The 27,373-nt window shown below is 43.6% G+C and overlaps 1 protein-coding gene across 1 annotated transcript in view; it reads right to left on the bottom strand.

The window, feature by feature from the left end:
- The window catches only part of PCP4 (Purkinje cell protein 4), a 53,996-nt gene extending 28,676 nt beyond the window's left edge, over positions 1-25,320 (bottom strand). The window contains exons 1-2 of the mRNA XM_074534043.1: positions 25,165-25,320; positions 4,430-4,481 (exon numbers count right to left, since the gene is read on the bottom strand). Of these exons, the coding sequence (XP_074390144.1) occupies positions 4,430-4,481; positions 25,165-25,173 (61 nt within the window). The 5' untranslated portion in view covers positions 25,174-25,320. The remainder of the gene's footprint in view (positions 1-4,429; positions 4,482-25,164) is intronic.
- Between the last annotated feature and the right edge of the window lie 2,053 nt (positions 25,321-27,373).

Raw genomic sequence — 27,373 nt, 5'->3', positions numbered from 1 at the left:
ATATTTATTCATGTATAATTTTCTGAATGCCCTAAAGCAGAGCTCATACACTGACAAGTGTTTGGGCATGAGAAGAAACTGAAAATACAACTGACCATCTTGCTGTGATTGGATTAATCTACCATGACATCTCAGTTCATGCAAAACCTACTCATTTTCATTTCACTCAGAGCCAGCAAGGCATAGAATTCATCCCATGAAAACACTCACTTTGTTATCATAAATATTCATGTTACTGAATGATAAATCTCATCTTCCAAGAAAAAATATTAATACCAATTAATGATCACATGCTTTATGTAGTTTGAGAAGAAAGGGTGAGGTCTATTAATAGGAAAAAGAGCGATTCTAAATTTGAAGACAGAAATAATTGCTTCTGATGCAATTGTTTCCCTGGCAGTTGTGCTGGGCTATTAAAGAGTAGATTGCATGAGAGCAGCTTGCAAATTACACCACAAAAAAAAAAAAAAACAACACAGAGCAATGTGAAACAGAACAAGAAGTGACAAGTGTTAACCTACAAAGGAACTTTGTGACATTGCCAAGGTCGAAGAGAAGAATCACTTATTCACTAAGAATAGTCAGGGGGGAACATTCTGTTTCCATATTTGCATCTGCAAATATGATTGTCCCAACTAATCAAACCAGGTGAGCATAAAAGAAATTACAGCTTCTTGTCCCACACTGAGCTGCGTGAAAATAGCAGTGCTGTCTTCCCTTTGGATTTGCTACCACAGAGAACAGGTTTAGAAGTTACATTTGCAGTTTCACAAACAAGCATCTCCTGGGTTTCAGGTACACTGAGGTCCTTCAAGGTCCCAGTGAGGTTATGGGTTCAATATAGGGCCTAGATTGTTTAACTTGTTCACCCAATGACTTGGATGAAGGGGCAGAAGCCTCCTCAGCAAGTTTGATGATGACACAGAGCTTGGAGGAGCAGCTGGTCCCCCCAAAGGTGCAGCCCTTCAGGGGGACTGTGACAGGCTGGAGAAATGGGCAGAGAACTGTCTGAAACTCAACCAGGGCTAATACAGGACCCTACAACTGGGAATAAATAACTCCAGGCACCAGCATAGGCTGAGGGTGGAGAGCGATGCTGGAGTCCTGAGGGACACTGAGCTGTCCTGGGGTCATTGGGATGGGCACTGCCAGCAGGTCAGGGCTGACCCTGCCCCTGTGCCCAGCCCTGGGGGCACCTCTGGCTGCTGTGCCCAGCTCTGGCTCCTCAGCACAGCAGGGCCAGGAGCTCCTGGAGCTGAGCAAGGGCCTGGAGCAGCTCCGTGCCCAGGAAAGGCTGAGGGAGCTGGGGCTGCTCAGCTGGAGAGGAGCCCAGGGAGAGAGAGGGGCCTCAGCCCTGCCTGGGCCTGCCTGGGCCTGTGTCTGTCCCTGGCTGTCCCTGTGTCTGTCCCTGGCTGTCTCTGTGTCTGTCCCTGTGTCTGTCCCTGTGTCTGTGCCTGTGTCTGTCCCTGTCTGTCCCTGTGTGCAGAGCTCAGAGCAGGCCCAGGCTCTGCTCCAGGCCCAGCAATGGCCCCAGAGCCACGGGCAGGGCCTGAGCCCAGCAATTCCCCTCACAGGAGGCACAACTTCTGCCCTGGGCAGTGCCCAGCCCTGAGCAGAGACCAGAGGGGCTCTGGGGGCTCCTCCTGGGGACATTCCAGAGCCACCTGGACACAGCCCTGTGCCCTGTGCTCGGGGATGGCCCTGCTGGAGCAGGGAGGTAGCACCAGCTGTCCCCTGTGGTCCCTGCCATCCCCAGCCATCCTTGTGTGCAGCAGAGCAGTCCCTGCTGCTGAAGGGAGGTTTGCTAAGAGCTGCTATGGGGGTAGGAACCAAACACAATTAAGGATAGACTGTCCCTGTCCAAGGAAGGTCAAACAAGAACATGCATTTGTGCCTATCCAAACTACCCCTGCTATAAAAGGAATCCTCAGAGACTGAATTTCCCTGAGTGCTGCACGGTGACAGCAAGGCCATACATGTCTCAAAGAGGGACACTGCTGATTGCCATGGTCATTATTTCATTTTCTTCAGCTTCGACCTAACCTAGAGGCAAACCCAAAATTCATTTTCTACTGCAATGCACGAAGAAAGCTCGACCCCAGAGAGTCTCACTGTGTGAACCAAACCCTGAGAAAAGCCAAGCATCTCTGCTTGTTGTCTGAGCCAGTTTTCAGCAGCTTTTCCTGATCTGTAAACAAGAGAAAAGACAGCAACCAGACCAGTTTGCCTTTGCAAACATTGTCAGACCATGACTTTTCCTTTTTTCCCTTTCTTTTTATAGGATGAAAGAGGTTTTTTTGTTTCTCGTCCTTCCATCCTTTTCAACAAGAGAGAAACAAAAGGGAAAGTTTCCTTTTGACAGGGAAACAAACACTTGAAAGAAAAGGCTAATAACATTTAAGACATGGACATATTGCAGACTTCTGGCCAGAAAATCATGGAACAGAGGATTTATATTGTCTATGTAGTTTTCCAGCACGCCCCAATTTTCAGAGCAATAAATCACTGCTTGAGTTTGAATCACACAGAGCTAATAAGGACAAAGAATTACACATTTCTGCTTCTTTGATTTAGCATTCAATCTCAGGTTCAAAGTTCTGATTCTGCTTTATTTTTATGCAAGCATGTGGGCTGGGGAGATCAGAGGACTCTATTCCATCTCCCCTGCTGCTCCTGTGTTTTATGTAGGTGACAGTTTTTCTGCTATAATTTCATTACAAAAAATAATTGGTATCTATTTACCCGAGATTAACTGTGCATCTGTCTGTGTATGCTATACATAAAATTATGCTACAACTAGAACCATATATATTTTTGAATTAATGATGCAGCCCTTGCTCACTCAAAATCCCCACTAAGAAAAAAAAATTGCTTTTAAAAAGGCTGCAGAATCAGTAAATCTAAGCTAAACCTGACAATAGGACGATTTTATTCAGGAAGAAATTTTTATTTGGGAAAGAAATTCAAGGCAAATGAGCTGAGTTCATAATGTGCTCAAACAGAAAAGAGAAAAAAATGTTCCCCATGCTGCCCGAATGGCTGACATAATTTTGCTTGCTTTCCTTCCCTGTTAACATGAAAATGCAAATTGCTTTGCTGTCAGGGTACATTTGTTCCCACTAATTCAAGACATTATAACAAGCCAAAATATTTATTTGTTGGGGTTTTTTTTCCACTCCAATTTGTGTTTTATCATAGTGGGAGCATCATCTATGGATTTCATTTACTGAAACATTATGCAAAGAGCCCTTATGGGAAAGTCACCTCCCTGTAATAGGAAAACCATCCATAAAGAAGGCTCTTAATGCTTTAGGATGTGTTGCTTCAAAGGGCCCAAAAATTCTACTCTGACCAACACTTAAAAGGCTAAAACACATATCCAAGATAACTGCTCAAATGACCCATTGGAAAAGCCTTTTCAGAGAAGGGACTACTTGGATCTTTCCTGCTTTTCAGGGGATAGGATGGACACTGAACACATTATTTTAATTAGAACTGGATGAGCAAACAGAAGCAGAGAGCACATTTTATAGTTCAATCCTCTTTCTGATGTTGCTTCTTTTTCAGATGAGTGTATTAAAAAAAAAATTAAATATTTTAAAATATTTTCCTTTGAAAAATGCTTCTGATGGTAACCAGCTTTTAATCAATTATCACTTGTGTGTAAAGCATTTCTGCTCCTGTAAGAAATGAGATTTCAGCTAATAAAACCCCAAGCAATTACTGTTTTCCTGAAAATTCCATTTTGCCTTCTTCTAGAGGGAAAAAAAAAATCAACTCTATTAATTAGAATTGTTTGTGCCACTTAAAGAGCTGACCCTGGTCTCTGCCAGCCCCTTTGTTAAGGTCTGAAAAAGCCCCATGAGTCACCCCTTGGACGAGTGGAGATGAGTCCAGACTCACTCCAGTGATGAAATTTGCCATCTGGTCCTTCCATGAGATCTGCTCCATCCAAAGCTTCTCTCTAGCAACACTCAATATAAGCTCTAAACAAATAGATTTTAATTTTGGTGTCTTAGTTCTGGGCCTAAAGTTAGGTAGGATTCATCAGACTACAGGAATTCTATGAGAAAATCCTTTGAAACTTTATTTCTCTTCATCTTTCTCATTCAGGGAGCAGCTGATAATACCCCACCTTGTTTTTTGGTGTTTCACACATACCTAATCTTGTTTTAGCCCCACTTGTGTCTGCTCTGACTTCTGTGAAGTCCTTTAGTTCACCACAGTACACACTCTACTTTAGCAAAGGGTTTAAGCATGCAAAGAAAAAGAAAACAAACCCACTGAAGCCCATCCAGCTTCTCAAACACAATCAAAAGATACGTTACGACACCAAAGCCTTCACTAAAGACATCTGAGACTACAGTAAAAAGTATTTTGGCTCCATTTTACTCATTATTCTCCATCCAGAAATAAAGACAACCCTTACCATTCTCACCAGACGTCTTGTCTTTCCCATTTGTAGCCCCAGTTCCTTGTCTCTGTTAGGGAGACAAAAAAACACAAAACAAGATGTTAGAACACACCTGAACATGCATTTCCCCTTGGAATTCCTGGTAATTACAGCCTGATTTCTCCTCAATACACTGGATTCACCCTCAAGCAAAGCTGCTTTGAGACACTGCCAGTGAACCAGGAACGCTTAGTTCCACTTCAAGGCTAGACTCTGGGATCCTGGGGTTCTTTTCCAATATAAAAATCTCAAATTTTGGTCCAGCTGCATCACTGCTTGTGCCCCTGGATGTAATTTTCACCATGAGTGATATGTATGTGTGTAATCAGGTTCCCAGCAGTACAAGAGTAGGAGACTCTCTGCAGCATTTCATTTCTTCAGCTCCTTGCTGTGCCTCCCCTTCCATGACTCAGGAGGGCTACAGGGAAGTCGTGAGGTTTTGCAGGGACAAAATTATAAGGGTCAAAGCCAGCCTGAAGTTAATTTGGACAATGCCATAAACAAGACACAACAACAATGTTCCCTAAAAATACACTAGCAACAGAAGGAGGGCTAAGGAGAATCTCCAGATCTCATTTTGGCTAGAAGATTCATTTTCAAGAGAAGATGGAATTTCACACTTTAACTTTGTCCAAAGAATAGCCTCCTGAATTTCCATGAAAAATAACTGATTTAGATCACTCTGCTAAGTGACAGATGGCAAAATCCATATTTCCACCAGGGCAGTGGAAATATTCACAGTGGCTGAGTACCAGAGTGGTTACAAGAGTTGGAACTTCCCAGCTTAGGAGTGGTCACTCTATGAAAATTACTCTGCATCCCCCAGAGAAAGCATCTCAAGGTGGATTAAGGTATTTAAAGGGTATGGCAAAACTAATATTTCTTATTCAAAAGTATTCATGCTTGTGTGTGTTACTGAAATAGAACTAAAGAAATAGTCCTTTAGGGTTGTACATGTAAAAATCTGGGAATATTAAACTCAGAGAATAATCCAGCTGCACTCAGCCATCAGAGGCAGCACATCCTCAAGCACCAGGGAAGTGAACAGGTACAGCAGCACTGCAAACCAAATGGTTTTTTACCAGTATCTGGATAGTCATTTTCTCCCAAGAAAATTCATACAACCATAATAATCTGAAGGCATTTTCTCTAAAATTTCTCATTAAAATCTTCTCTGCTTTGGTTTCTGTCTTTTGCCTTTCCAAGCAGTATTTCCAAAGTATTTTTTGTATATAATAGACCTAATCATGAGGTTAGGACAAAGCCTTCATGTGTGCTCTTAGCTCTGACATGGAAAATGGAAATATATTTGTTTTCTCCCTGGAGACTCTGAGCCAAGACAAAAACTTGGCCAATAACAGAGAATGGGATTCTAAAGGGATAAACACCTTTGACAAAAGCATAAGTTACCAACAGCCAGAAATCAATACATGCACCCAACAGCCAGAAATCAATACATGCACCCAACAGCCAGTTTTGCTTTGTGGCTTTATTTAAAGTCTGGTTAATAATTCCATTTTTCAACCCTAAACTGCACTTTAAAGAACATTTTAATGTTCATTTACAAAATACTTTACTTTTCCTATCAATAAAAAGATACCTATATTCCTTTTTCTTCCCCTGTATATTTTTAAATGCTTTTCCAAGTTGTCTTATTTCCTGGGCATTTCAGGCTGTGCTACTTAAGTTTTATGAAAGCTTCTCTTTCCTCCCTAGGCTATACCTGTCAGGTTCAGTCTGCTTATGATGGAGTGCTGGAATATGGATTCACACATTTATTTTGTGTCTTGAGATTTCCCCTCGGGGAAAGCAGAATGTTGTCAAAGAAAAAGAATAAAAACTTGGGTTTGGTAAATTAAGATTTTTCTATTCATGAGGTCACGGTATTTTTCTTTAAGTCTGAAATCAGTTGCAATATTCTGCAGCCATTTGTTTGATTGGTGACCACTGAACTTGTGCAGAAAGAAATCTGAAAGTGTGCCAAGGCAGCTTCTGACAGCTTTTCCTTTGGTTATAGATGTATTTTGATCTCCAAGCCCTGTGCTGTCTTCCAAGTGACTGCAATGGATTTAAAAGTCAGAATCAGCTCTCATTAACAAGGCACTGAAACTCAGGAAAAAGCCAGATACAATGGGATCATCCTCTGCAAAGCCTTTAGTCTGTTATTTCAATGCATTCAGTGGACCTACTTTTCAAAACATTTTCAAGGTGTTGGTATTATTAGCAGCTGGAGTTTCTTTTTTTCTTCCATCACCTTTCATGATGCTACTGCAGGTTCCAGAACAAAGCTGAGGTTTTTAATGTGGTTCAGAGAAAAAGGGGACTAAACACGAGGAGGAGTTACTGGGGATATTTTCAAGAAGCAATGGATGAAATGCTGGGGGATAGCAGATATTGTCCATAGATAAAATTAAAATCACTGAAATACAAGAAAAGCAATAATTTCTGGGATCTGATAGGCTGAACAGCCCCAGCTCCCTCAGCCTTTTCTCCCAACAGAGGATTCCCATCCCCTATAACTTGCAGCGAGCTCCCTTCCTTCAGAGACTACTGCTGGAATTCCACAGCATCTTTTAAGGCAAGCACCAGGACAGAAACATGGAATAAACTTTCCACCAGGCATCAAAGAAACATCAGAGCTGAAATGAACACGAGTGCAGACCTGTAATGATTTTACAGTAAAACATGATAAACAGTTTTGTTGCTATGCTGCGTAGGAGGAAACAGAGTTTATGACTGCTTCGGGCTATATTAATTTTTAACTCAGTGGTTTTACAAAACACTAAAGACACATAATTAAAAATGTCTCCAAAAATCAAAGTGACTCCCAATTTGTCAGCAGAGGAAGTTCAAAAGACTTCTGCCATATGCTCCAAATCCCAGTAAGAAAAGAACAGGTTTCCTTTCCTGTTCAACTCTCAGAGGCCAGTTAATGTGGTATGAAAATCTGTACTAAATTAGTCCCCAAGGCGAGCAAACTGAGGTCAAAAGTGAACTCTGAGCCACGAGGACATTTCAAGAAGAATGTTAAATTACTGCAGCAGCTTTTTGACTCATTCTTCTAGCCCCTGCTGTACCCCCAAGCCTAATTTTTGCCTTTAATCTTACATTCTGTTCTTGTCTTGAAATAGCCTGACCTTTTCAGCGATGCTTTTAATTAGCACCTCAGTGTTAGGGATTGCAGCCAGGTGTTGATTAGAGAATTTTTGGGGGCAGAAGGGTTGTTTGTTTTATGGTGAGCCACAGAAAAGTCCAAGATCAGGGACATGAAACTGCCAGAACGTTCTGACAAATGGGCTCTTCCAGATAATAACATCATGTTGATGCTTCGCCTCAGTGCAGGGTCAACAAGGTACAAAAGGCTGAATCCCAGGAAAGCAGTGCCTGCAGATTTTCAACAGGATGTGTTTCTACATAAAAGAATGGAAAAAAAAAAGATCCAAGAGTGGAATTAAAAGAACAGAAGTAGTGGAAAGTCTTGGTAAAGTGGACTGCAGAAAAAGTCAGCGTAGACTGACAGGGGTGACACATATGAAATGTTATTTAGGATGTTCTGTATTGGCAAGGGGAGCAGCAGGGAAATTTGTGCATGTCCTAAGCTTTTCCTAAGTTTAGGATATGCTTTTCCTAAGCTTTGTTTTGATACTCTAAGGTGTGACAAAAGGAAATACACAACACAAAAAAGCTGTGGCTTTGCCAGCACTGTGCCAAGCAAGCCTTCCCTCTGCATCATCACCCCTTCTCCAAAGATTTATCTTTAAGAAACATAAATTGAATCCAACTAACCTATTTCATAAGGACCTTATTTTTTTATAATATTCTGCTTTAATTAAAAAAAAAAAAAACTCAGCTGTTTCAGCCTTAATATGAAAAAAAGTACTGCAAAATAAATTTCAAAGATTTATGGAGTTTATGATCTTTCTGCAATAAAAATGTCACTGAAAATATCTGCTTAGGGACTTGTGTTTTCCAAGCAAGGAAAGCTTCCAAACCACAGCAGAATGATCAGGAGATACATCAGAATCTAAATGAAAATCCAGAATTTAAGTGGGGGCAAGAAGCAAACAGTGTGACCTGAGATGAGTGGCTACACTGCAGAATTTGGGATTTCAATATGATTATTTAGGGTAAGTTCTCCTTTGCTGGAGATTTCTGTGTCACTACCTCTTTCTAACGTCATGTACCAACCTGAAACTGTGGCACTCAGCATTTCACACCCTGAAGTGTGAAAAGCATTACTCTTAGCCACAACACAGTAATAATTTGGTTTAGAAGTGGATAAAATAAATCACAATGCTTAAAAATAAAATTTAAGAGCAGGGAAAATTACGTTGCTGTGACAAAAAGATTTTGGTTGCTGAAGCTGCAAGGGATTCCAGTAATGGGACTGGAATTTTAGCACCACTAAAAAGTATTTTCTGGAATTATATATCAGAAAGCATGGAAATGAACAGCTGGGAGAGAGATAAAGCACCCTGCTGGAGAGCCAGGCACAACTTCTATCATTTCACTCATTTCCTTCTAATTATTTCTTCCCCACACTGGTCTGCAGCACAGACAGATGGCAAATCCCAAACCAACTCGGTGACGTACAGGTTCACTCACATCACTCACCTAAAGAACATCTGCAGCCAGAGCTGAAGAGCCCCTGACAGGAGCTGGGATGAAGCAATAAAAATTGCACAAGGCACTACACAAATAAACCTTCCTCACTTGTCCACTTGTGCCTCCTTTACAAGTTCTTCCACACATTTTAATAGATGTGGGACTGAATATTTATGAGATGGAAGTGTCCTTCAAAGGCCACATTTAAGGGAATTGCAGAGGTACAGAACAACTAGCCAAGATTTTGTTGGAATGATGGATAAATCTGATAACATTTCTGTTATTTCTGTCTTACACGTCATTTGTGAGAAACCACAGACTGCATTTCCTGAGCAGCCTGACAGAAAGAAAAATTATTTATCAATTGATACTTCTTCACCTGTTTATCCCCTCCTCCCTGCATGTTTCTCTACTCCAAGGGAGCTTTCCACAGCCAGTGTTCTGTCTGTTTTGCTTTGCCAGGGCACCACAATGTTGCCAGAGCAAGAGCACCAGAATCCATCTTTCCATACTGGCTGTCAAAGCTAAATGATCCCTGGCACTCTGACAACTCCTGTAATTATCCTCATGGGTCAGACAGTTTTCTACTTGACTGGGCTCCTGATTGTCCCTGATTTTATTAAGGCTTTCCTACAGCTATTTTAATAAATTAAAACTACGCAGGTGGGCTGAGAGGAGCCGATGGGATTCTAACTGCATGGCTTCCAGCTGACAGAGGGACAGTGAATTTTTGGGACTTTTTTAGTCACTGAAGGGACATGGTTATGTACATTGGTATCCTGGAAAGCACAGTATTATCTGTCCAAAATTAACAAGCCTCTGATAACTACAAATGGTGTTTGCAGAGTGGCCATTGCTGATGTGGAACACACATTTTTATTTACATGGCTACACAAAATGCATACAGAGTGCTTAATCAGAGAGATGCTCATAGGCTTAGGGCATTTTATTCAATTTAGGAGGTTGTGATTTCCTCATTTTTGTCCAGACAGAACTTCTGGCTTGGGGTAAATGCTCAGAGTGTACACAGAGAGCAGGAGGTCCTTCAGAGCTAAACACACTTGGAACCATGGAATGGTTTGGGTTGGAAAGGACCTCAAAGCCCATCCAGGGCCACCCCTGCCATGGCAGGGACACCTCCCACTGTCCCAGGGACACCTCCCACTGTCCCAGGCTGCTCCAACCCCAGTGTCCCACCTGGCCTTGGGCACTGCCAGCGATCCAGGGGTGGAATTCCATCCCAGCCCTGCCCACCCTGCCAGGGAACAATTCCTCATTGCCAAGATCCCACCCAGCCCTGCCCTCTGGCACTGGGAGCCATTCCCTGTCACTGTCATATTTTCTGGAAAAATCCCCTTGCCCAGGATTTCTTCTCCTGGGAAGATGAGAAGCCTCAGAGAAAAAACAATATTGTCTCATTTGCTTCTCCCTGTTTTGCTGCTTTGGAATGTGGCTGGAGATTATTTACCAACAGGTTTGATTGGTTTCATGTGAATTGTTTTTATTTAATGACCAATCACAGCCAGCTGTGAGGAGTCAGTCACGAGTTTTTCATTATCTTTCTTGTTAAGCCTTCTGTATGTATGTTTTCTCTTTCTTTAATATAGTTTTAGTATAGTATTCTTTTAATATAATATAATATCATAAAATAATAAATCAGCCTTCTGAGAACACGGAGTCAGATTCTCATCTCTTCCCTCGTCCTGGAGATCCTCACAGACTCAACAATTCCCTGTGTGCTGTCCCTACATCCCCTGGCAATTGTCTCTCTCCAGCTTTCCTGGGGCTCCTCCAGGCCCTGCAAGGCCGCCCTGAGCTCAGCCCAAAGCTTCTCCTGTGCAGGTGAGCAATGCCAGCTGTGCCAGCCTTTCCTGCCAGCAGAGCTGCTCCATCCCTCTGCCCATCCTGGAGCCTCCTCTGGGCTCTGCAGCAGCTCCAGCTCCTCCCTGCGCTGGGGCAGATCCCAGGATAAATCAGGAGGCATCTGATGAAAATGGGCTGAGGGAATCACAGCCTGGGCAAGAGGAACGTACTTACAGAGCTGGTTTTAAATATTCTAATAGCACAGAAAAGAACTTTAGCTGTGCCCCACTTTTGCCGATGCTGGGCTGTAATTTATAAATCAGCACAGTGAGAACCTGCTGATTTTGTATTCAGATTCCATATAATGTTGTAAACTGAATATTTACACCAACACCAAATGTAATCAACATAATTAGCACAAACAGTAGCTTGCTTAATATTTAGGTTATTAGCATATTTTGAATTAAAACATTATTTCTCCAAAGACATTGTAATCACAATTTTAATTTTTTTTTTCAGAGGCAGGGATTAATGGAATCTTTGAAGTTAATTTTGAAAGCAGCTGCAAGAATGTATTTCCCAAATCCTGTTAATTACCATGCCAGCCATGAGAAGTAATCCTTTTTTTTTCCTTCCTGCAGGAAATGGAAGATTTGATCCAGCATGGTTTATTTACAGGGCTAACTCAGATATGGACAAGGAATTGAATTCAACTCAGCAGGATTACTTTTATGAGTGGAATTGGAACCTCAGTGTGGTACTGTGGAATTTCCCTGAATTGCACGTTGGGTTTTGTTCAGCAAAGGGCAAAGAGAGTAAAATCAACCACAAAAAAACTTTCTCAGAGCATTTGCCAAAAAATGACCTCATTTCTCACTTGGACATGGCTGATACAGCCCATATCCCCATCACACTGAGGTCTCCTCTTTTTCCACTTCCAAGGTGACCTAAGAGGAATATTTCAATTACATAAAAACTGATTAAGCTAGATGGCATAAATAAAAACTGACTGGTTTTATTTATCTTTACCTATTTTATTTATATTTATCTTAAGGTGGTTTCTTCCATTTTTTTCCTCCTATTATTTCTTATCTATTGGTAGCATCAGACCTGGCATTACAGTTCCAAAAAGGGAATTTTTGGGCAGGAAACCTGCCTTAAGAACTCCTACTTCCCATTAGAGCCCAATCCAGCCACACCTTCCCATCCCCAAGGCCTCATTTCTTTGGAAACAATTGTTTGCAAGGTCACACGGAAAATAGGAGCACTGAAATTATTCAAGTTAAAAATAACTCTTCAGCAGAGCTGTGTTGGAAATAATCATCGAAATGATCCAGCTAAAAAAAGAAATACATATTTCAACTGTTTCTGTTGATCATTTCAGTCGTGTAGTTGATGCCTCTGATCCACAAACAGTTGTACCAGGGCAACCTAAATGATCAGCCTTGGGCCCCTGTGGTGGCGTTCACAGAGGATGAGGGAAGAGATGAGAATCTTGACTCCATGTTTCAGAAGGCGGATTTATTATTTTATTATATATATATTGCATTAAAAGAAAAACATAAACTATACTAAAGAAAGAAGAAAGGATTTCATCAGAAGGCTAGCAAAGAAAGATAATAAAATCTTGTGACTGCTCACAGCCTCGACACAGGTGGCTGTCGTTGGTCATCAAGTAAAAACAATTCACATGCTGGGTGAACAATTCTCCAAATCACCTTCCAAAAGCAGCAAAACATGGAGAAACTGAAGTTACCCAGCTTCTCAGGGGAAAAGATCCTGGCAAAAGGATTTTTCAGAAAATATGTCTGTGACAGTCCCCTGTGTAGGAAATACAGGCAGGGCACCTGACTGGGAACAAGAGAACTTTGGGATTTGGAAACAGCATTTGGATACAGACAATATCCTGGGTATGCTTTCATATCAGCATCCCCAGCTAGGAGGAATGTTCTAAGCCAATTAAGGGGTCAGAGTCCCTGCCTAGACATAATAATATATATATATATTTTTAATATATATAATATATATTATATATATAGTATATATATAAAATATATATGTATTTTATATATATTTATTTATTTTTATATATATTTATATATATTATATATATATTTTATATATATATATAATATTTATAATATATATATAATATAATTATGGAGAGTGGTTTTGTAGCAAAAAATTTACTTTATATTTTATTCTTCTAAGCCCTTCTGAAGTTTTGGGTAATGCAATTTGCTGAGCTCTAAACCCAGCTGTAATTGAGTTAGAGGTTGTCTTCAAGGGCCAGCTTGGATTATTCACAGCGAAAAGCTGACAAATTGCTTCATCTCTGATCATATTGGCTGCCATTAATAAAACAGGCTGCTTCTTCCCAGACTGCAAAAATTCTGGTGCTTGTTGGTTTTGTTTTTTTTTTTCTGTTGGCATGTTTTTTATTTCCAGTTGTACAATTAAAAAGAAAAAAGAAAATCTGTTCTTACTTCCCTGCCGTTTCCCTACATATTTCAGAGTAAAACAGGTATTATCACAGTCAGCTAGACTGCTCTAGTAACTGGGCCAGCCAGGATTTTCCAAAAATATTAATTATGGCAGTTTCAAGCCACCATGCAAAGGAACTTTCTGCCTTCAGCCTGGGGCAAAGCCTTTGATTTTCAAGACAAGAGCAAGACCAAGTGGCAGGGATGTTTCTGCATCACCACTGCACTGCTGCACCCACCCAGGGAGTCAGTCTGGTCCCAGAGAGGGGCTCAGAGCAGCCCCAGCTTTTGGGATTGCTGCTGCTCAGAGTGACCCCAAGAAAAGTTGGAAAGTCTCTTTTCCCAGCCCAGCACTTGAAGAAGGAGTCAGAGCTCTTCATTTCTCAGTCTCAAGGTTGTTTATTGTTCCTTATCTATAAAATATTTTCTCCTGTCCAGCTGAGGTCCCTTCAGCAGGACAGTTCCAGGCACTCTGCCTGCCCCCAGGGCAGCGTTATGTCTTTATACTAAAAACTACGTGTACAATATTTACAATTCCTTCCCAATACCTATCACCTATGTTAGACAGTGAGCTCCTACTCTAAACCAATCTAAAAGTGCCAACATCACAGCAGAAGATGGAGGCCAAGAAGAAGAAGGAGAATGTGGGAGCCCAGAACATCCCTCTGGCTGTCCTGAGCAGGCAGGACCCCTGCCAGGGGGCTCAGAGACCCTGGCACAGAGCCCAAGGTGCCCCTGTGGGTTTGATTATGACCTGTGGAGCAAATTACCAACCTTAGATGAAGATCAGCAAGCCACAACAGTTTAGGCAGAAAGGCAGAATAATAGTGAAGTTATCACAGGATGAAAAAGTAGATTTTGGGGTTTCTGATATGGGGGTTCTGGGGGCAAGATGGAGGGATCTGGGCATGTCCAGCTTTCTCCTTTTTCTGGGCCTCCATCCTCTGCTGTGATAGTGGCACTTTTAGATTGGTTTGGAGTAGAAGCTCATTGTATAACATAGGTGATAGGTATTGGGAAGTAATTGTAAATATTGTACAGGTAGATTTTAGTATAAAGACATAACGCTGCCCTGGGGACAGGCAGAGTGCCTGGAACTGTCCTGCTGGACAGACCTCAGATGGCCAGGAGAAAATTTTTTACATATAAAAGATACAATAAACAACCTTGAGACCGAGAAATGAAAAGCCCAGACTCCTTCTTCAAGCTCCAGGCTGAGAAAAGAGACTTTCCAACTCTTCTCAGGGTCATTCTGACAAGCTAAAGAGCCCAACAGGAGAAAGGCTGGACACGCCCAGAATCCTCCATCTTGCCCCTTGAACACCCATTCTAAAAACCCCAAAATCTACTTTTTCATCCCATGATAAATTCACTATCATTCTACTTAAATTGCTGTGCCTTGTAGATCTTCATCTAAGGTTGGTAATTTGCTCCATGGGTCACAATCAAAACCACAGGGGCACCTTGGGCTCTGTGCCAGGGTCTCTGAGCCCCCTGGCAGGGTCTGGGCTGCTCAGCACAGCCAGAGGGATGTCCTGGGTTCTGACACCCCTAAACCATCTGCTGGGATGGCAGGAACTTCTCTGGGGTCACTCCAGCACCAGGGAATCTCTGGATGGTGAGGGAGCCCAGCCTTGGCAGCACAGCCTTGCCCAGGGGGATGACACAAAGCTGGCACCCCTGGCTCCATGCCACGGGCACATCCCTGCCAGGGGGACCAGGATGGGCTGCTGGAGGTGCCCTTGATGTGGGGCACTGCTCAACAGAGGATTTGTCCAGCACTGCTCCCATCTGGATGGGGAATGACCTGCTGAGAGCTTTAGAGGAGCTGCTTTGTTAAGGGGGGGATGTGGTTGAGAGCAGAGCTCTTGGCACTGGGAGCAAAAACCACAGCCAAGGGATTAGAAAGAAATCTGCCACAGTGAAAGGAAAATGGGCAGGGTGAGGCACAAGGGCACCTTGATGGCCACAAATCAGGGACAGAGATCAAATAAGCTCAAATGCAGCAAGCAGAAGACAAGTCAGGTCACTGCCTCTGTCCACGAGATGGACAGAAAATTGGGATTTTCACAAATCAGAAGCTCTGAGGCCCCAGCAGCTGCTCAGGGAAACTGTTGCTGCGATCCATTTCATTGCTAACAGCAGCAGAGAAGATAAGAAAGCAATTTTCACAGAAAAGCTGTAAGAGTTGCCAGGTTCCCTGGCCCCAGCAGACAGACCAGGTTACCTGCCCTAAGAATAAATCCATCCCTGGGAGGGTGGGGAGGCCCTGGCACTGGCTGGCCAGAGAATCTGTGGATGTCCCATCCCTGGAAGTGCCCAAGGACAGGTGGGACAGGGCTTGGAGCAACCTGGGATAGTGAAAGCTGTCCCTGCCCATGGCAGGGTTGGAACAGATCTGTAAGGTCCTTTCCAACCCAAACCATTCTGTGATTCTACAAACTGTGTTTTCCCATTCAAGTTCAATGAAAATTTGTAAGTTTCTCCATGTAGCCCTCTTTCAGTCTTCAGCCTCACATTTTGAGCCAAGCTCCATTCTGCACTTTGTGCCTTGCGTATGAAATAAAAGAAAAAACATTTACACCTCATTCACACATGAACATGGCAAAACATCCTGCAATGCCATTAAAAATGGTCCTTAGGTGCTCCTACAAGTACAGCCATGCATTTTGGTAATAGTTTCCCATACTTATCCTGTGACTACAGAGAAAATAGTTTCCTTAGAATTTCCATGCAAAAAGCAGATTTAGATCCAGCTGTGCTGCCTGACACACTGCAGTCAGACAAAAACATCTATTAAAGATTTACATGGCATGACTGCAAAAGCTATTGCTAAAATTCAAGGTAATTTGCAATTTAGGTTCTCTGCAATTCACAGTATTAAAGTAGAAGCTTTGCTACCGATGTTCCCACACCTGCAGATCCATCCCAAAGTCCAATTCCAGGACAGAAGAGCACAAAGCTTCTGATCCACAGAAGGAATACAAAACAAAGCTCAGAATAAAAGCCCTGTGAGAAAGAGAGGATCTCCTGTAATCTATCCTGAGAGGTTCATTCAGCTTCCTTTGGGTGTTAGTGCTCTCCAGTAGCTTGCAAAATATGCTGAAGGAAAGAAGTGATAACTAGCCAAGTCTGACTGGCAAATTAAAATTGGCATCAAGCTGGCCTGCCTTAGGCATTTGGCTGCCCTGCTTAAACTGCAGCACATGTGTGCTGGCACATGCACTCCCAAATGTGCCAAGCCAACAATATGTTTGCTCTCTTCCAGGGGTGTGTATCTGTCAGCTCTGACTGCAGCAGTGAGAAGTGTGAAGCAGCCATGAAGCCACATGGCTCATTTTCCCTCCCATGTCATCTGCCTGCCCAGCCATCCTTCCTCCTCCTCCTTCCCATCAACTTAATGCTTCTAATTTCTGCAGTTTATCCTCTGACCTCACATTTTATAAGTACTCTTTTAGAATTCCAAGAAACAGATTTCCATGTTGTTCACATTTCCTCCTGGAACACTACAGTAAAAAGTTCAAATAAAAGTCATTATTCAGAGCATTTCCATTAATGTTAAAATTATGTGCTTTACAGTCAACATGCACAGTATTCAGCATTTTAATACAAGAGTAATTTAATGCTGGCTATTGCAAAGAAAAGCTTTTTTCCACCAAGGGAAAAAGAGAAAGAAAGATCCCCAAGAGAAAAAAGAACACCATTTCTTGAAACATTAGGGCTAGAGAAGGAAAATCACTACTACTCAAATGGAGAACTTATGATGTTTGTAAGGGTTATTTTTCTGCCTCTGTACCCTCTCACCTAAACTTGGACTTCAGCCTTTTAAAATGTGTTTTCATATTTATGCAGGCATTGCACCCTGACGCTCACCTGGCAAACCAACCTCACCCTACTGCCTGCTGAGGCAAACATTTCATGGGAAAATGCTCTGAGGTCTGTGAAAACCATTCTCACAAATCAGTGGTATTCCTTCATGTCCTGCGTGTCACTAGGAAAAGGTCTAATATCCTCAAAATCCTCCAGAAATCACTGATGTCCTCAGATCTAATAATTTTTCCCTCATCTGCTGTTTCACACTTGCATTTGGGGAAAAGGCTGTTGAATCATGGTACCTGCTGGGTAACCAAGCTGATTGTTGGTCACAGTGGACACACGGAGATGCAAAATCATCCCCAGATATTAGCAGGGGGTGCTGTCAGCTTCCCAAAACTCTGCCCACAGATTTTGAAGCTGTGCAGACCCCAAGTCTTCTTTTAAGATCTCCTGATTCACTCCAGAAGAGCCTGTGAACTCTTTTCAAGCTGATTTAGCAGGATTTTTCTTATTTCTAGGGTCAGTCCTGGCCAGAGCTGGCTTGGGCATTTCTGAACTATGATTCCTAGGAAAGGTGCACCCAAAATCCCTACAAATCCACCCACAGCAGCGTGTGCAGCCAGCCAGGATCCCCAAAGGGATCTCTCCCTTTTACCTTTAGGAGATTCCTGTTGTGCAGTGATCCAACATGAACCTCCACAGCCCTGCTCACTCCTCCCAAGTTTAAACCATCATAAATAGATCACATTTCAGGTTTCTCTGGTTCTGCTGCTGCAGTTTTCCACTTCTGCTGGCACCACTCAGTGGCCCCACAACCCACCAGGAATCCAAGTGCCAGCCAAGAAACACCAGGTGAGGCTGTGACAAAACAGCTCAGACCTTTCTGTCAGGCATTTGGGCACTCAATGGTAAAGATATTAAATCCACACCTCCAAACCTTCTGGCAGAGCTAGAGTCTGTGTTTCCAAGATTTGATGCCACCCTTCTCAGCAGCTCCTTGTGTCAGCCCAGGATCTCTGAGGGCTCCAAGGTCAGACAGAAGGACACCAGATTGTGCAAGGTTTTCTTACTTTCTTCTTTTTCCTTTTGTTTCTTGCTTTCATCTCTCACAAAGGAGCTCTCTAACATCATTCTGTCTGCTGTTACAGCACTCACAGTGTCAGCTACACCACTGGTTAAGGTCATATTTCATTTCTAGACTAAGGTGATAATGCAAGAACATTCAGTGTCTATAAAGTAATACTTTTCTCCTGAAGAGGAAATACAGTTCAGCTTTAACTAATATTCAAGTCATGTAGGCAGACAATTTTCATTTCTTTTCTGACTAAACTTGTGCTTCTCCCTCCAAACTCCATGTTAGTGCATAAATAAGGCTTTATCCCTCTCGGTATGAACTGGTGAGGTGAGACAGCACCAGCCCAAGCCCTGCTCTGGGTGACACTTGCCCAATTTACCTCTAAGCAGACATGGAGAGTGGGGATCAACTGTGACCCCAAATCCTGTCATTTATAATATTTCACAACTGATTTCCTTTGCTGTTGCTTGCCATTTATCTTCCTAACAAAACTAATGTTTATAGTCTGTCTCCCACCTCTTTTCTGTAAGACAACTAGAGATTGGTTTTCTGAATTAAAATTAGAGGACAAAGTTAAAAAGGGATTATTTATGATTTGACCTAGTTTATAGGTATCCACTATATTTTTTTATTTATTTAGAAACCCAAAACCCAAACAACTGAAGAAACAGAAGATGTTTCCTTAGAAAAAAGAGGGGGAATGTGTGTTTTCATGTTCATGAGAAGACCCTGTGCCTTGTAGGGAACGTGGTACATGGCTCAGGGAATTTAGGGCTCTGTTGCCAAGTGAGAGGCTGAAGGAAGGAATTGCTTTCCCCATCCTCTTCAGCCTGTGGGGTATCTCAGGACTGACACACCCAGTGTTTAGCCCACTCTGTTAGAAGCTCTTCCATAGCAGAGTTAGAAACAAAACACGCAAACACATTTTCCAAGCCATCCCTACAAAAAACTGAGACAGACAAGAGCAAATGGCAGTTTGGAAATCAGTATTTTATTCAAATTAAAAAAAAAAAAAAAAAAAAAAACACAACAACAAAAAAAACCAGAAACCTTTAATGGAAATGGCACTGCTGTTCTTGCTGAAGTTAATGCTACTTCACATTTCATCACTAGCATGATCTAGATAATGTAATAACTGTTGGATGATGACTCCTATAAGTTTGCCAATTCATTACAAATTTAGGGATATTGGACAGGAAACTAATATTCCTTTGCAACCTGAAATTATATTGTACTGCCAAGTCCTGCAGTGTGAAGGTTGGAGTAAGTTACTCTTTTACACTGCCAAGTCCTGCAGTGTGAAGGTTGGAGTAAGTTACTCTTTTACAAGGAAACATGATACCAAAGCACACTATTAAAACTAAATGTCCTTTTTTAGTGTGTTGCCTGAATCTGTTGGCATTCTATACATGGCAAGAAAACCCGTGAGCTTCTGCCAGTGTCATCAAATTAAGATCAATTTCCAACATCACTTCTAAGTGCTATTTTAGAAGATGCTTGATCCCACTGAAACCACACTGATGGAAAGAGTAGGCAAAGTGACAGATGTAAAATTTATTGTTCTCCCTTCTTCCTCCTCTTTTGAGCTGCAATTTACCACTCAGCTAATAAATAGATGTGAGTTAAAATTAAAAACTGATGTTCATGTGCTTATCGATCCCACCCCCATCCTGGAACAGCTGCAGAATTTCCTCCTCCTCCTCCTCTCTGCCATGTTCTCGCTGGGGTTTTTAGAGCTGCACAGTTTCTGTACCCACTGTGGGTATGATAAGGGAAATAATTAACAATTGGGGTTGTGGCAATATCTGAAAAATGCAACCTGAAGGGCCCCAGGAGGTGAGGGGTTGGCTCAGACACCCACCAGGGCTGGAAGCACCAGAGCAGAGAACTGGAACTCCTCTACACAAATATGGTGTGTCCTTCCCTTAAAACAGCAGTTCTCTGGTTTAGTGCCATCAGGATTGGGGTTGTATAATCCTCCCTTGTGTTTATGGGGTTCCAAGATGCTAAATACCATTTCAATGGAATGGTTTTGAGGGAATTCAGGAGAACAACCCAGGGAGAACCCCAGTTTTACCATTTAACCACCTGAAGCAGACACAGTTCCAGCCAAAAACCTCCACTGACACCTAACATTGCACACATTGCCTGTCCTTCTCCAACAGCCTCCTGCTGAACACACTGCCCAGAGGGACAGGGACACGCTTCAGGCTCTCCCTCAAGAAAAGAACACTCTCTTTGGGCTGTGGGACATGCCCAAACCATGGGGTATCACTTGTTTGGAAGGCAGAGGCTGCCTTGCTGATGGGTGTGACACAGACACACCTCAGGCACGGGTGAAGCCCCTTTTTCAGAAGAACATCTTTAACCCCCCAGTTATCCCATGTCAGCCTGCATCTCTGCTGAGCTGGCTGCTTGGACACCTCTGTGAGATGCAAAGTTGTGTTTCGTGTCAGGTACAAACAGGAGATGTGTGTAGCTGTGAATGCGAAATGTGCGGACCCCGACAAAGAGAGAGCTGTGAATTCTAATAATAACTGAGGAGAATAAAGCATGGAAAAAGGCCTTTGAACCTATCTTCTGTTTGCAATTAACCCTGGTTGGTTTAGGAGCATTGGAATTAAAGTGTTAAAGATGTTGCTTTTTGACTGCATTTAATAATTACCTTTGGAAGTATAATTTTAGAATATTACTTGTATCCTTCAAACTATAGCTTTGGAATATATATAAAGGAAATATGCTTATCTCATGCCTTACTGAAGCAGATTAAAACAGCTTGAGAAAGGAAGATGACCATCACCTCAAGGGTTTATGGTTTCCACCAAAGGGAAACCAGACTGCCACCATCTGGGATCCTCCTTTTGAGATACATCCTGAGAAACTAAGATCACAATAGTGTATAGAATCATGATTTAATAATTTGGAATAAAAATTGCTGATGAGTAAAAAAATTGGAAATAGAAACTGCTGAAAAAGCTGCTAAGTACCCCTATAAATACCTGTAACCATCAATTATCGGTGTGCAGTGCGAGGGAAAGCTTCCCCCATTGTACCCAGCACTGTATTGCTCATGCTTTTAAATTTATTATTAATTGAAATAATAAATTGATTGCTGCTTGAATATTGGCCTAGTCAAGCTTCTCATTCATAACACCTCCCAGTGAGGGTGGTGTGAGCTCCAGAGCAAAGGCTCAGCTGTCCAGGCTGCAGAGCAGAGCTGCATGACCCACCAGGACAGCTCATTCCCTGCACCTCCCACTTGCAGGACACACAAACACCCTCCATGATCCTTTTGAAGGTGGCTGCAGCACAGCAGGGGCTGCAGGGTTCCAAAGCCACCCTAAGCCAATAGGAAAGAGCCTGGTGTAGCTCAAATAAATAAAAATTTAGTGTTCTTTGCTTTCAAAGCCTGACCAAAAATTCCACACTTCAAGATCAAGTCCCCAACTCTTCACCTTCCCCACTCAGAGTCAGACCCTTACAGCTCTCTGAATTTCACGTGCCTGGTTGTTTGACACCTGTTTGCAAAGGAAAGCCAGAATATTCTCGCTGCTGTCTGGTCAGCAGGCTGACTCTCAAGGATAAAAAGCTGCTGGCACAAAGTACACACCACTCCCAGGGAGCACATCAGCACCCTGGCAATCAGGGCTGCACTTCACTCACACTGCACAAGGCTCTTCCAGGGCAGGTTCTTCAATCATAGGTGCCTCAGGCAATCAAAAAGAGATTTCCCAATTGGCTCTCCTAAAGTCTCACACCTAAATAAGATGTGTTAACGATGAGTTGTCCCTACACCTGCAACACCACTCTGACCCTTAAAAAATGAACTAAATGCATCCAAGGCAATCTCTGCTGGAGACTCCTCATCCCTGAGCACTGGAGCAGCACCCAGGGCTGTGAGACCACATTGTTCAAGTGCTCTCCTTCCTGAGCCCAGAGCTGATTCCTGATGACAACCACGAGCATTCCCCACAGGAGTGAACATGATAAAAATGTCTGTGTGATTGAATGCTTCTTGTGAAGCCTCGTGGCAGGGGAATACCAGGACCCAACATCATCTGCAACGTGTCAGGGTGGTTAAATGAGTGACCAGATGACAGGAGTCCCTGTGCTGAATGGAGTTTGTGCCAGATGTGAGTCCAAAGGCTCACTGGTACAACTGCTGCCTGGGAATAAAGATTTGGCACTGCTCTGTGGGCACATACCCAAGATCTCTTCCCCAGCTCAGCCTGTGGGACTGGAGATCTTTAATGGAAGCCAGGCTGCCTCTCATGGCTGCTCATTGACAGCAGCTGATATTTTTCAGCACAGCTCCCCTCTCCACGCTCATTAAAAACAACAGAGAACAGCCACAGACCTACAGAAAAGGCTCCCCAGATATTTGAGGACAGACTTTCACAGCTAAAGATGCATTTCAATGCACACTGACATTCCCAAGGAATTCCTATCCATGTCTGCCACCAAACCAGGCAGCAAGAAACATAAATCACAATTTTCAAAGCCACCAGGTCACCTCTTACACCTCACATTCCCAATGGCTACTTACAGGGCCAGACTTCTGCCCAGCAGAAGAAACTCATTAAACACATCTTCAGACAAATACTGCAGAGAAAGGAATGTCATGTTCTTCCTGCAGAAAAGGTCCTTATCCTTCTTGGCAAAAATATAAGCTAGCTGCTGGAAAACAGAAATGTACTACAGGCAGGTAAATAATCTGCCTCCTTTTCAGCTTTTTATCCTGATCACAAAATGGTTTGGGTGGGAAGGGACCTTAAAAATCATCTTGTTCCACCCCTTGCCATGGGCAGGGACAACTCCCACCATCCCAGGTTGCTCAGAACCACATCCAACCTCTCCCTGAGCACTTCCAGGGATCCAGGGCAGCCACAGGTGCTCTGCACCACCTGTTGAGAGCCTCACCACACTCATAAAACACCCTCATCACTGCCCACAGACAGGAAAGAAGTTAATTTTGCTGAAAATGAGAATTCATGCAAAGTCTCAGTAAATAACTCAGGGAGATGAAAGCTCTTTTCTGAGATTTCTGTGACATTTCCAGTGCTGCTCAAATCTAGGCAATTGGTAACATACGCAAGAAAAAAAAACACCTTCCCACCCTCCCAACACTGCTGTATGTGGGATAAGCTATTGAAGGCTCTAATTTGGCCTCTTTTCAATCACCCCATCCATAGATTATTTTTTTAGCAGATTAAGCCAAAAATAAAAATATCTTTCAATTACAGCATTGCAAGATAAAACCACTGAAAACCCCCCAACAGCAAACAGTTATCCAAGAGCTTCCCTTCTGCTCAGGGTATTTTTGCCTCATTTTTGAGCAATCTTTTGCAGTGAGATGGTTTGGGGTGGTGTAGTTGCTCTCCTCTGCCTTTTGGGGAAGAGCTGACAGCAAGAACAGCAGGGAGGCTTTTCTTCACTGGAGCTCAGAGTGAATAACTCCCCAATTTTGTCAGGGGAATGACAGCAGCACTGAAGACAGTGCTCAGTGTCACAGGCACAGGATGCAGCTCTGCACCAGGGAATCATCTCCCAGCTCCAGGGGTTTGCTCTGTCAGGCACCAACAAATGCATCAGGAATAAAGAACCCCTGTGCTGGTAGCAGGGAGGATCTTTATCTTCACTGTGTCTCTTCAAATCCAAAAGGCAATCAGTCTAATTCAAATTATGAAAAGTAATTACTGAGCAAATACAACCCAGCACTAAGCTGGGACAAGAATGCTTCATCTAGTTATAGCAGCACCACCCAAGCATCACTCCTCTCCATAAGATTTCCCCCCAAATTATAAATTCAAAGTAAATTTTAGAGCTGCTGCATCTTACAGCACACTTCAGCCAACCTGGGCAGCAAAGTCACAGTGGCTGAAACAAAAAAAAAAAAGGCATCAAAACCCCAAACCAACACTGCAGGAACTCCAGCCAGGTGACAGAAATACAGGCAGCAGCAGAGGAGAGGATTCTCATGTAGAGATCCCTGTGCCAGATCCCCGCAGGCAGCAGAGATGAGGATTTCCTCTGCTCTCCCCACCTGGCATGACCTGAAAGCCAAAATGTGAGGAGCTGCTCCTCACAAATCCCTGCACCACAGCCCGGGCTGCTCCTGCTTTTCATCTCTGCCTTGCACCTCCACGGCTGAGTGTAACACCTGCACAGCAGAGAGTCGCAGCTCATCCCGTGTCACTCTCAATTCTGCTTCTAAAAAAAGGAAAATCCCATTTGTTAATGGAGTAGCAGGTGTTTTGTAACAAACAGCCTCCAAAAATAGGCGCTGGGTTTCAGGTACCTCTGCTGATTCCTAAAGAATGAGCTGAGCTGGAGAATGTGCGATCTCTCAGCTGAACCTAAGGAGTTCGTTCCATCTAACAATACATTTAACTAAAAAAAAAAAAAAATCTGGTTTGAACTTTTCCACTGCAGAGAAAAAAAACAGAAAGAAAAAGGCAAGCAGAGAACCCCACAAGTACAAAATTCCAGCTTATTTATTTACAAGGGCACAAGTGATCCTTACATGTTTGGCACTATTTACATTTTTTCGCCTCGATTGTAATCCCTCTCAGGACGCTACTTCCAAAGTTTACATCAGCACCCAACCAAAACCAGGGCGGTTTTTTCCATGAGCTCCAGCGGGCAACTTTCCCACAACTTAACTAAACCCTCTTTTTTCCACAGAGAAGCGCTGGGTAGGTATAAAAAATTATCGCGGATTTGTAATTAGGACTCCAAAGGACAAACCCCCACCTTGCCTTACGCTCTGCAGGTGCGCACACACCTGTGCGGATGCGCTGAATGGGAGATGTTGAGACTCCCTCAGGGGACCTCCGCAGCATCCCCAGCCCGGGATGCCCGCAGTGTGGTGACACTGACCCTGGGTCCTGCCCTGTCCTGCTCCCCCGTTCCCGCTCAGCCCGGCTCACCTCGCTCATGTCGCGACAGTGTCCCGGTGCGACAGTGGCAGCGGCCCCGCCGGCGCTCAGCGCTCCCGCCGCGCCCGCGACGCGCCCGTTAAGAAGCGGCGCCGCGCGCCCGGCCCGGCCCGCGCCGGCCAATCAGCGACGCGCGCGCGCGGGCCCCACCCAATCCCCGCGCTCCCCGCCATCCCGAGAGCGCGTGGCGCCCCCTGGCGGCCTTCAGAGCCCTCACGGCCGGCAGCGCTCCCCGCGTCCTCCTCCTCCTCTTATTTTCCTTCTTTTCTTCCTCCTTTTCCTCCTTTTCTTCCTCCTTTTCCTCGTCTTCCTACTCCTCCCCCTTCCCTCCGCACTTCCCCGAGTGCCCGACACCATTGGCTTAGGGCATCCCCAAGGGAGAGAGCCACGAACTCCAGGTGTGCTGGACGCAGCCTGGCGATGGGGAATTATTGCGGCAGATCGGATGAATAAATTAAATGGGGAACTTTGGGGTTTTTTTTCTTACGGTGAGAATGGTGAGGCACTGGAACAGGCTGGCCCGGGAGGTTTTGGATGGTTCAAAAGGTTCTTACAACAAAGGTAACTCCAGTAGTTGCTTTATTTGTACCCTGCCGTTTATGCCGTGTGATGGCACCGCATTTTAGTTTTGAGGTACCCCTTTCTCTGTCAGCCTTTCTAACCCATGGTAATCCCTCAATTTAAAGGTGCCTCAGCCTGGCAGTGTTCAAAGCCAGGTGGGAGCCTTGAGCAGCCTGGAATGGTGGAAGGTGTCCCATGGCAGAGGGTTTGGAGCAAGATGATCTTTAAAATCCTTTCCTAACCCCTTAACATCCTGTGATCCTATAAACCAGGCATAGAATCTCTGCTCTGCTCCCCCGTGCCTTGCCTCTCTGCCTCATCAGTCTTGCTGCCATTCCTGTTCAAATTTACAGCATTTTTTCCAGAGATACACGGAAAACAGCCCTTTCTATCATTTCTCTGAATGGTTAATTAAAGCAGGACTTTGGGATGTGTGCTGCTGTGCTCCAGCATCCATCTTTTGATGGAGCACAATCGCTATATTTGGCAATACACACTCAGATGCTCTGACTCACGTATCTGTGAAGAAATATAGGTTCAATTAGCTCTGGGAATGCACTTAACTCCCTCAAATTTTTCTCAAATCAATAAAAAAGTTGAAGTATTATATTGGAGAGCCCAAGAAGCTTGACAAGCCCTCCCACTTCCAGGGACTACCTTGCAGCAGCCTCATCTCTTTGCCAGCATCTGTCTTCAGGGCCAGTATTAATAGAGGCAGGGAAATAAATTTGATGAGAAATCACATTTTCCCTTAGAGCTGGAGAGGCAGGAGGGGCTGGGCTCCTTCATCTGAGGATGAGGAGGTTCCACAGGCAGTGAAACCAGGGGTGTGTATCCTGGGAATATTTTAGGGATGCTGGCCAAATATGTAGGGATGGAATCAGGACAGCTGAAGAAAATTGGAGCTGAATTTGGCAAGGGATGTGAAAAATAATAAGGGCTTCTACAAGTGTGTTGGCCAGAAAAGGAGGAGAAAATAAAATTTACCCTTCTGGAAAACAAAACAGGAAATCTGAGATACTGAACACCAATTTTGCCTCTTTCATCATTCCACTATTCCCAGGACCTCCACCAGCATCTAGCATTTTTTAAAATTAACATGAATTGTCCCAGTTTTTGGTGTGAGTGGCCCAAGCAGGCAACAAACATGGTAAAAGTTCATTGCAGGAGCAGCTTCAGGAGCTGCCCTGTGAGGACCCAAAACAAAGATGATGATGATGATGATGATGATGAAGTTTAGCCCCTGAAGAAGCTGTGTTTCATGTGACACCCTTTTCCAGGGAAGAGCAATTGTGGGTGTATTGCATTATTATTCCTGTTCTGACAGGAGTGCCACTGGTCTGTCAGCTTATGGATCCCAGGCACAATGCTAACATAAATTATTAACAGAGAATTGCTGATCAAAGGGCTCCCAATCTCATGGGAAGGGACACAGAAAACTGAGAGGAAATCTGTTCAGGTCCCTTTGACTCTGAGGGGAATCACGTCGGTCTCACTCTTCACCATGAAAATAAATGTGTCAAGCCCAAGCAGAAAATCTCCTGCTGATAATTCAGGCTGTGTGCCCCGAGAAGCAGGTTAGCAGAGAAAGCTCTCTGCACTAAATGCTGCAGGAGAACATAAAAAATCCTTATTTTGT

This window comes from Zonotrichia albicollis, chromosome 2, assembly GCF_047830755.1.
Source record: "Zonotrichia albicollis isolate bZonAlb1 chromosome 2, bZonAlb1.hap1, whole genome shotgun sequence".
NCBI lineage: Eukaryota > Metazoa > Chordata > Aves > Passeriformes > Passerellidae > Zonotrichia > Zonotrichia albicollis.
Note: the sequence above shows the minus strand (reverse complement) of the source record. Positions and strands in the feature narration are given on the sequence as shown.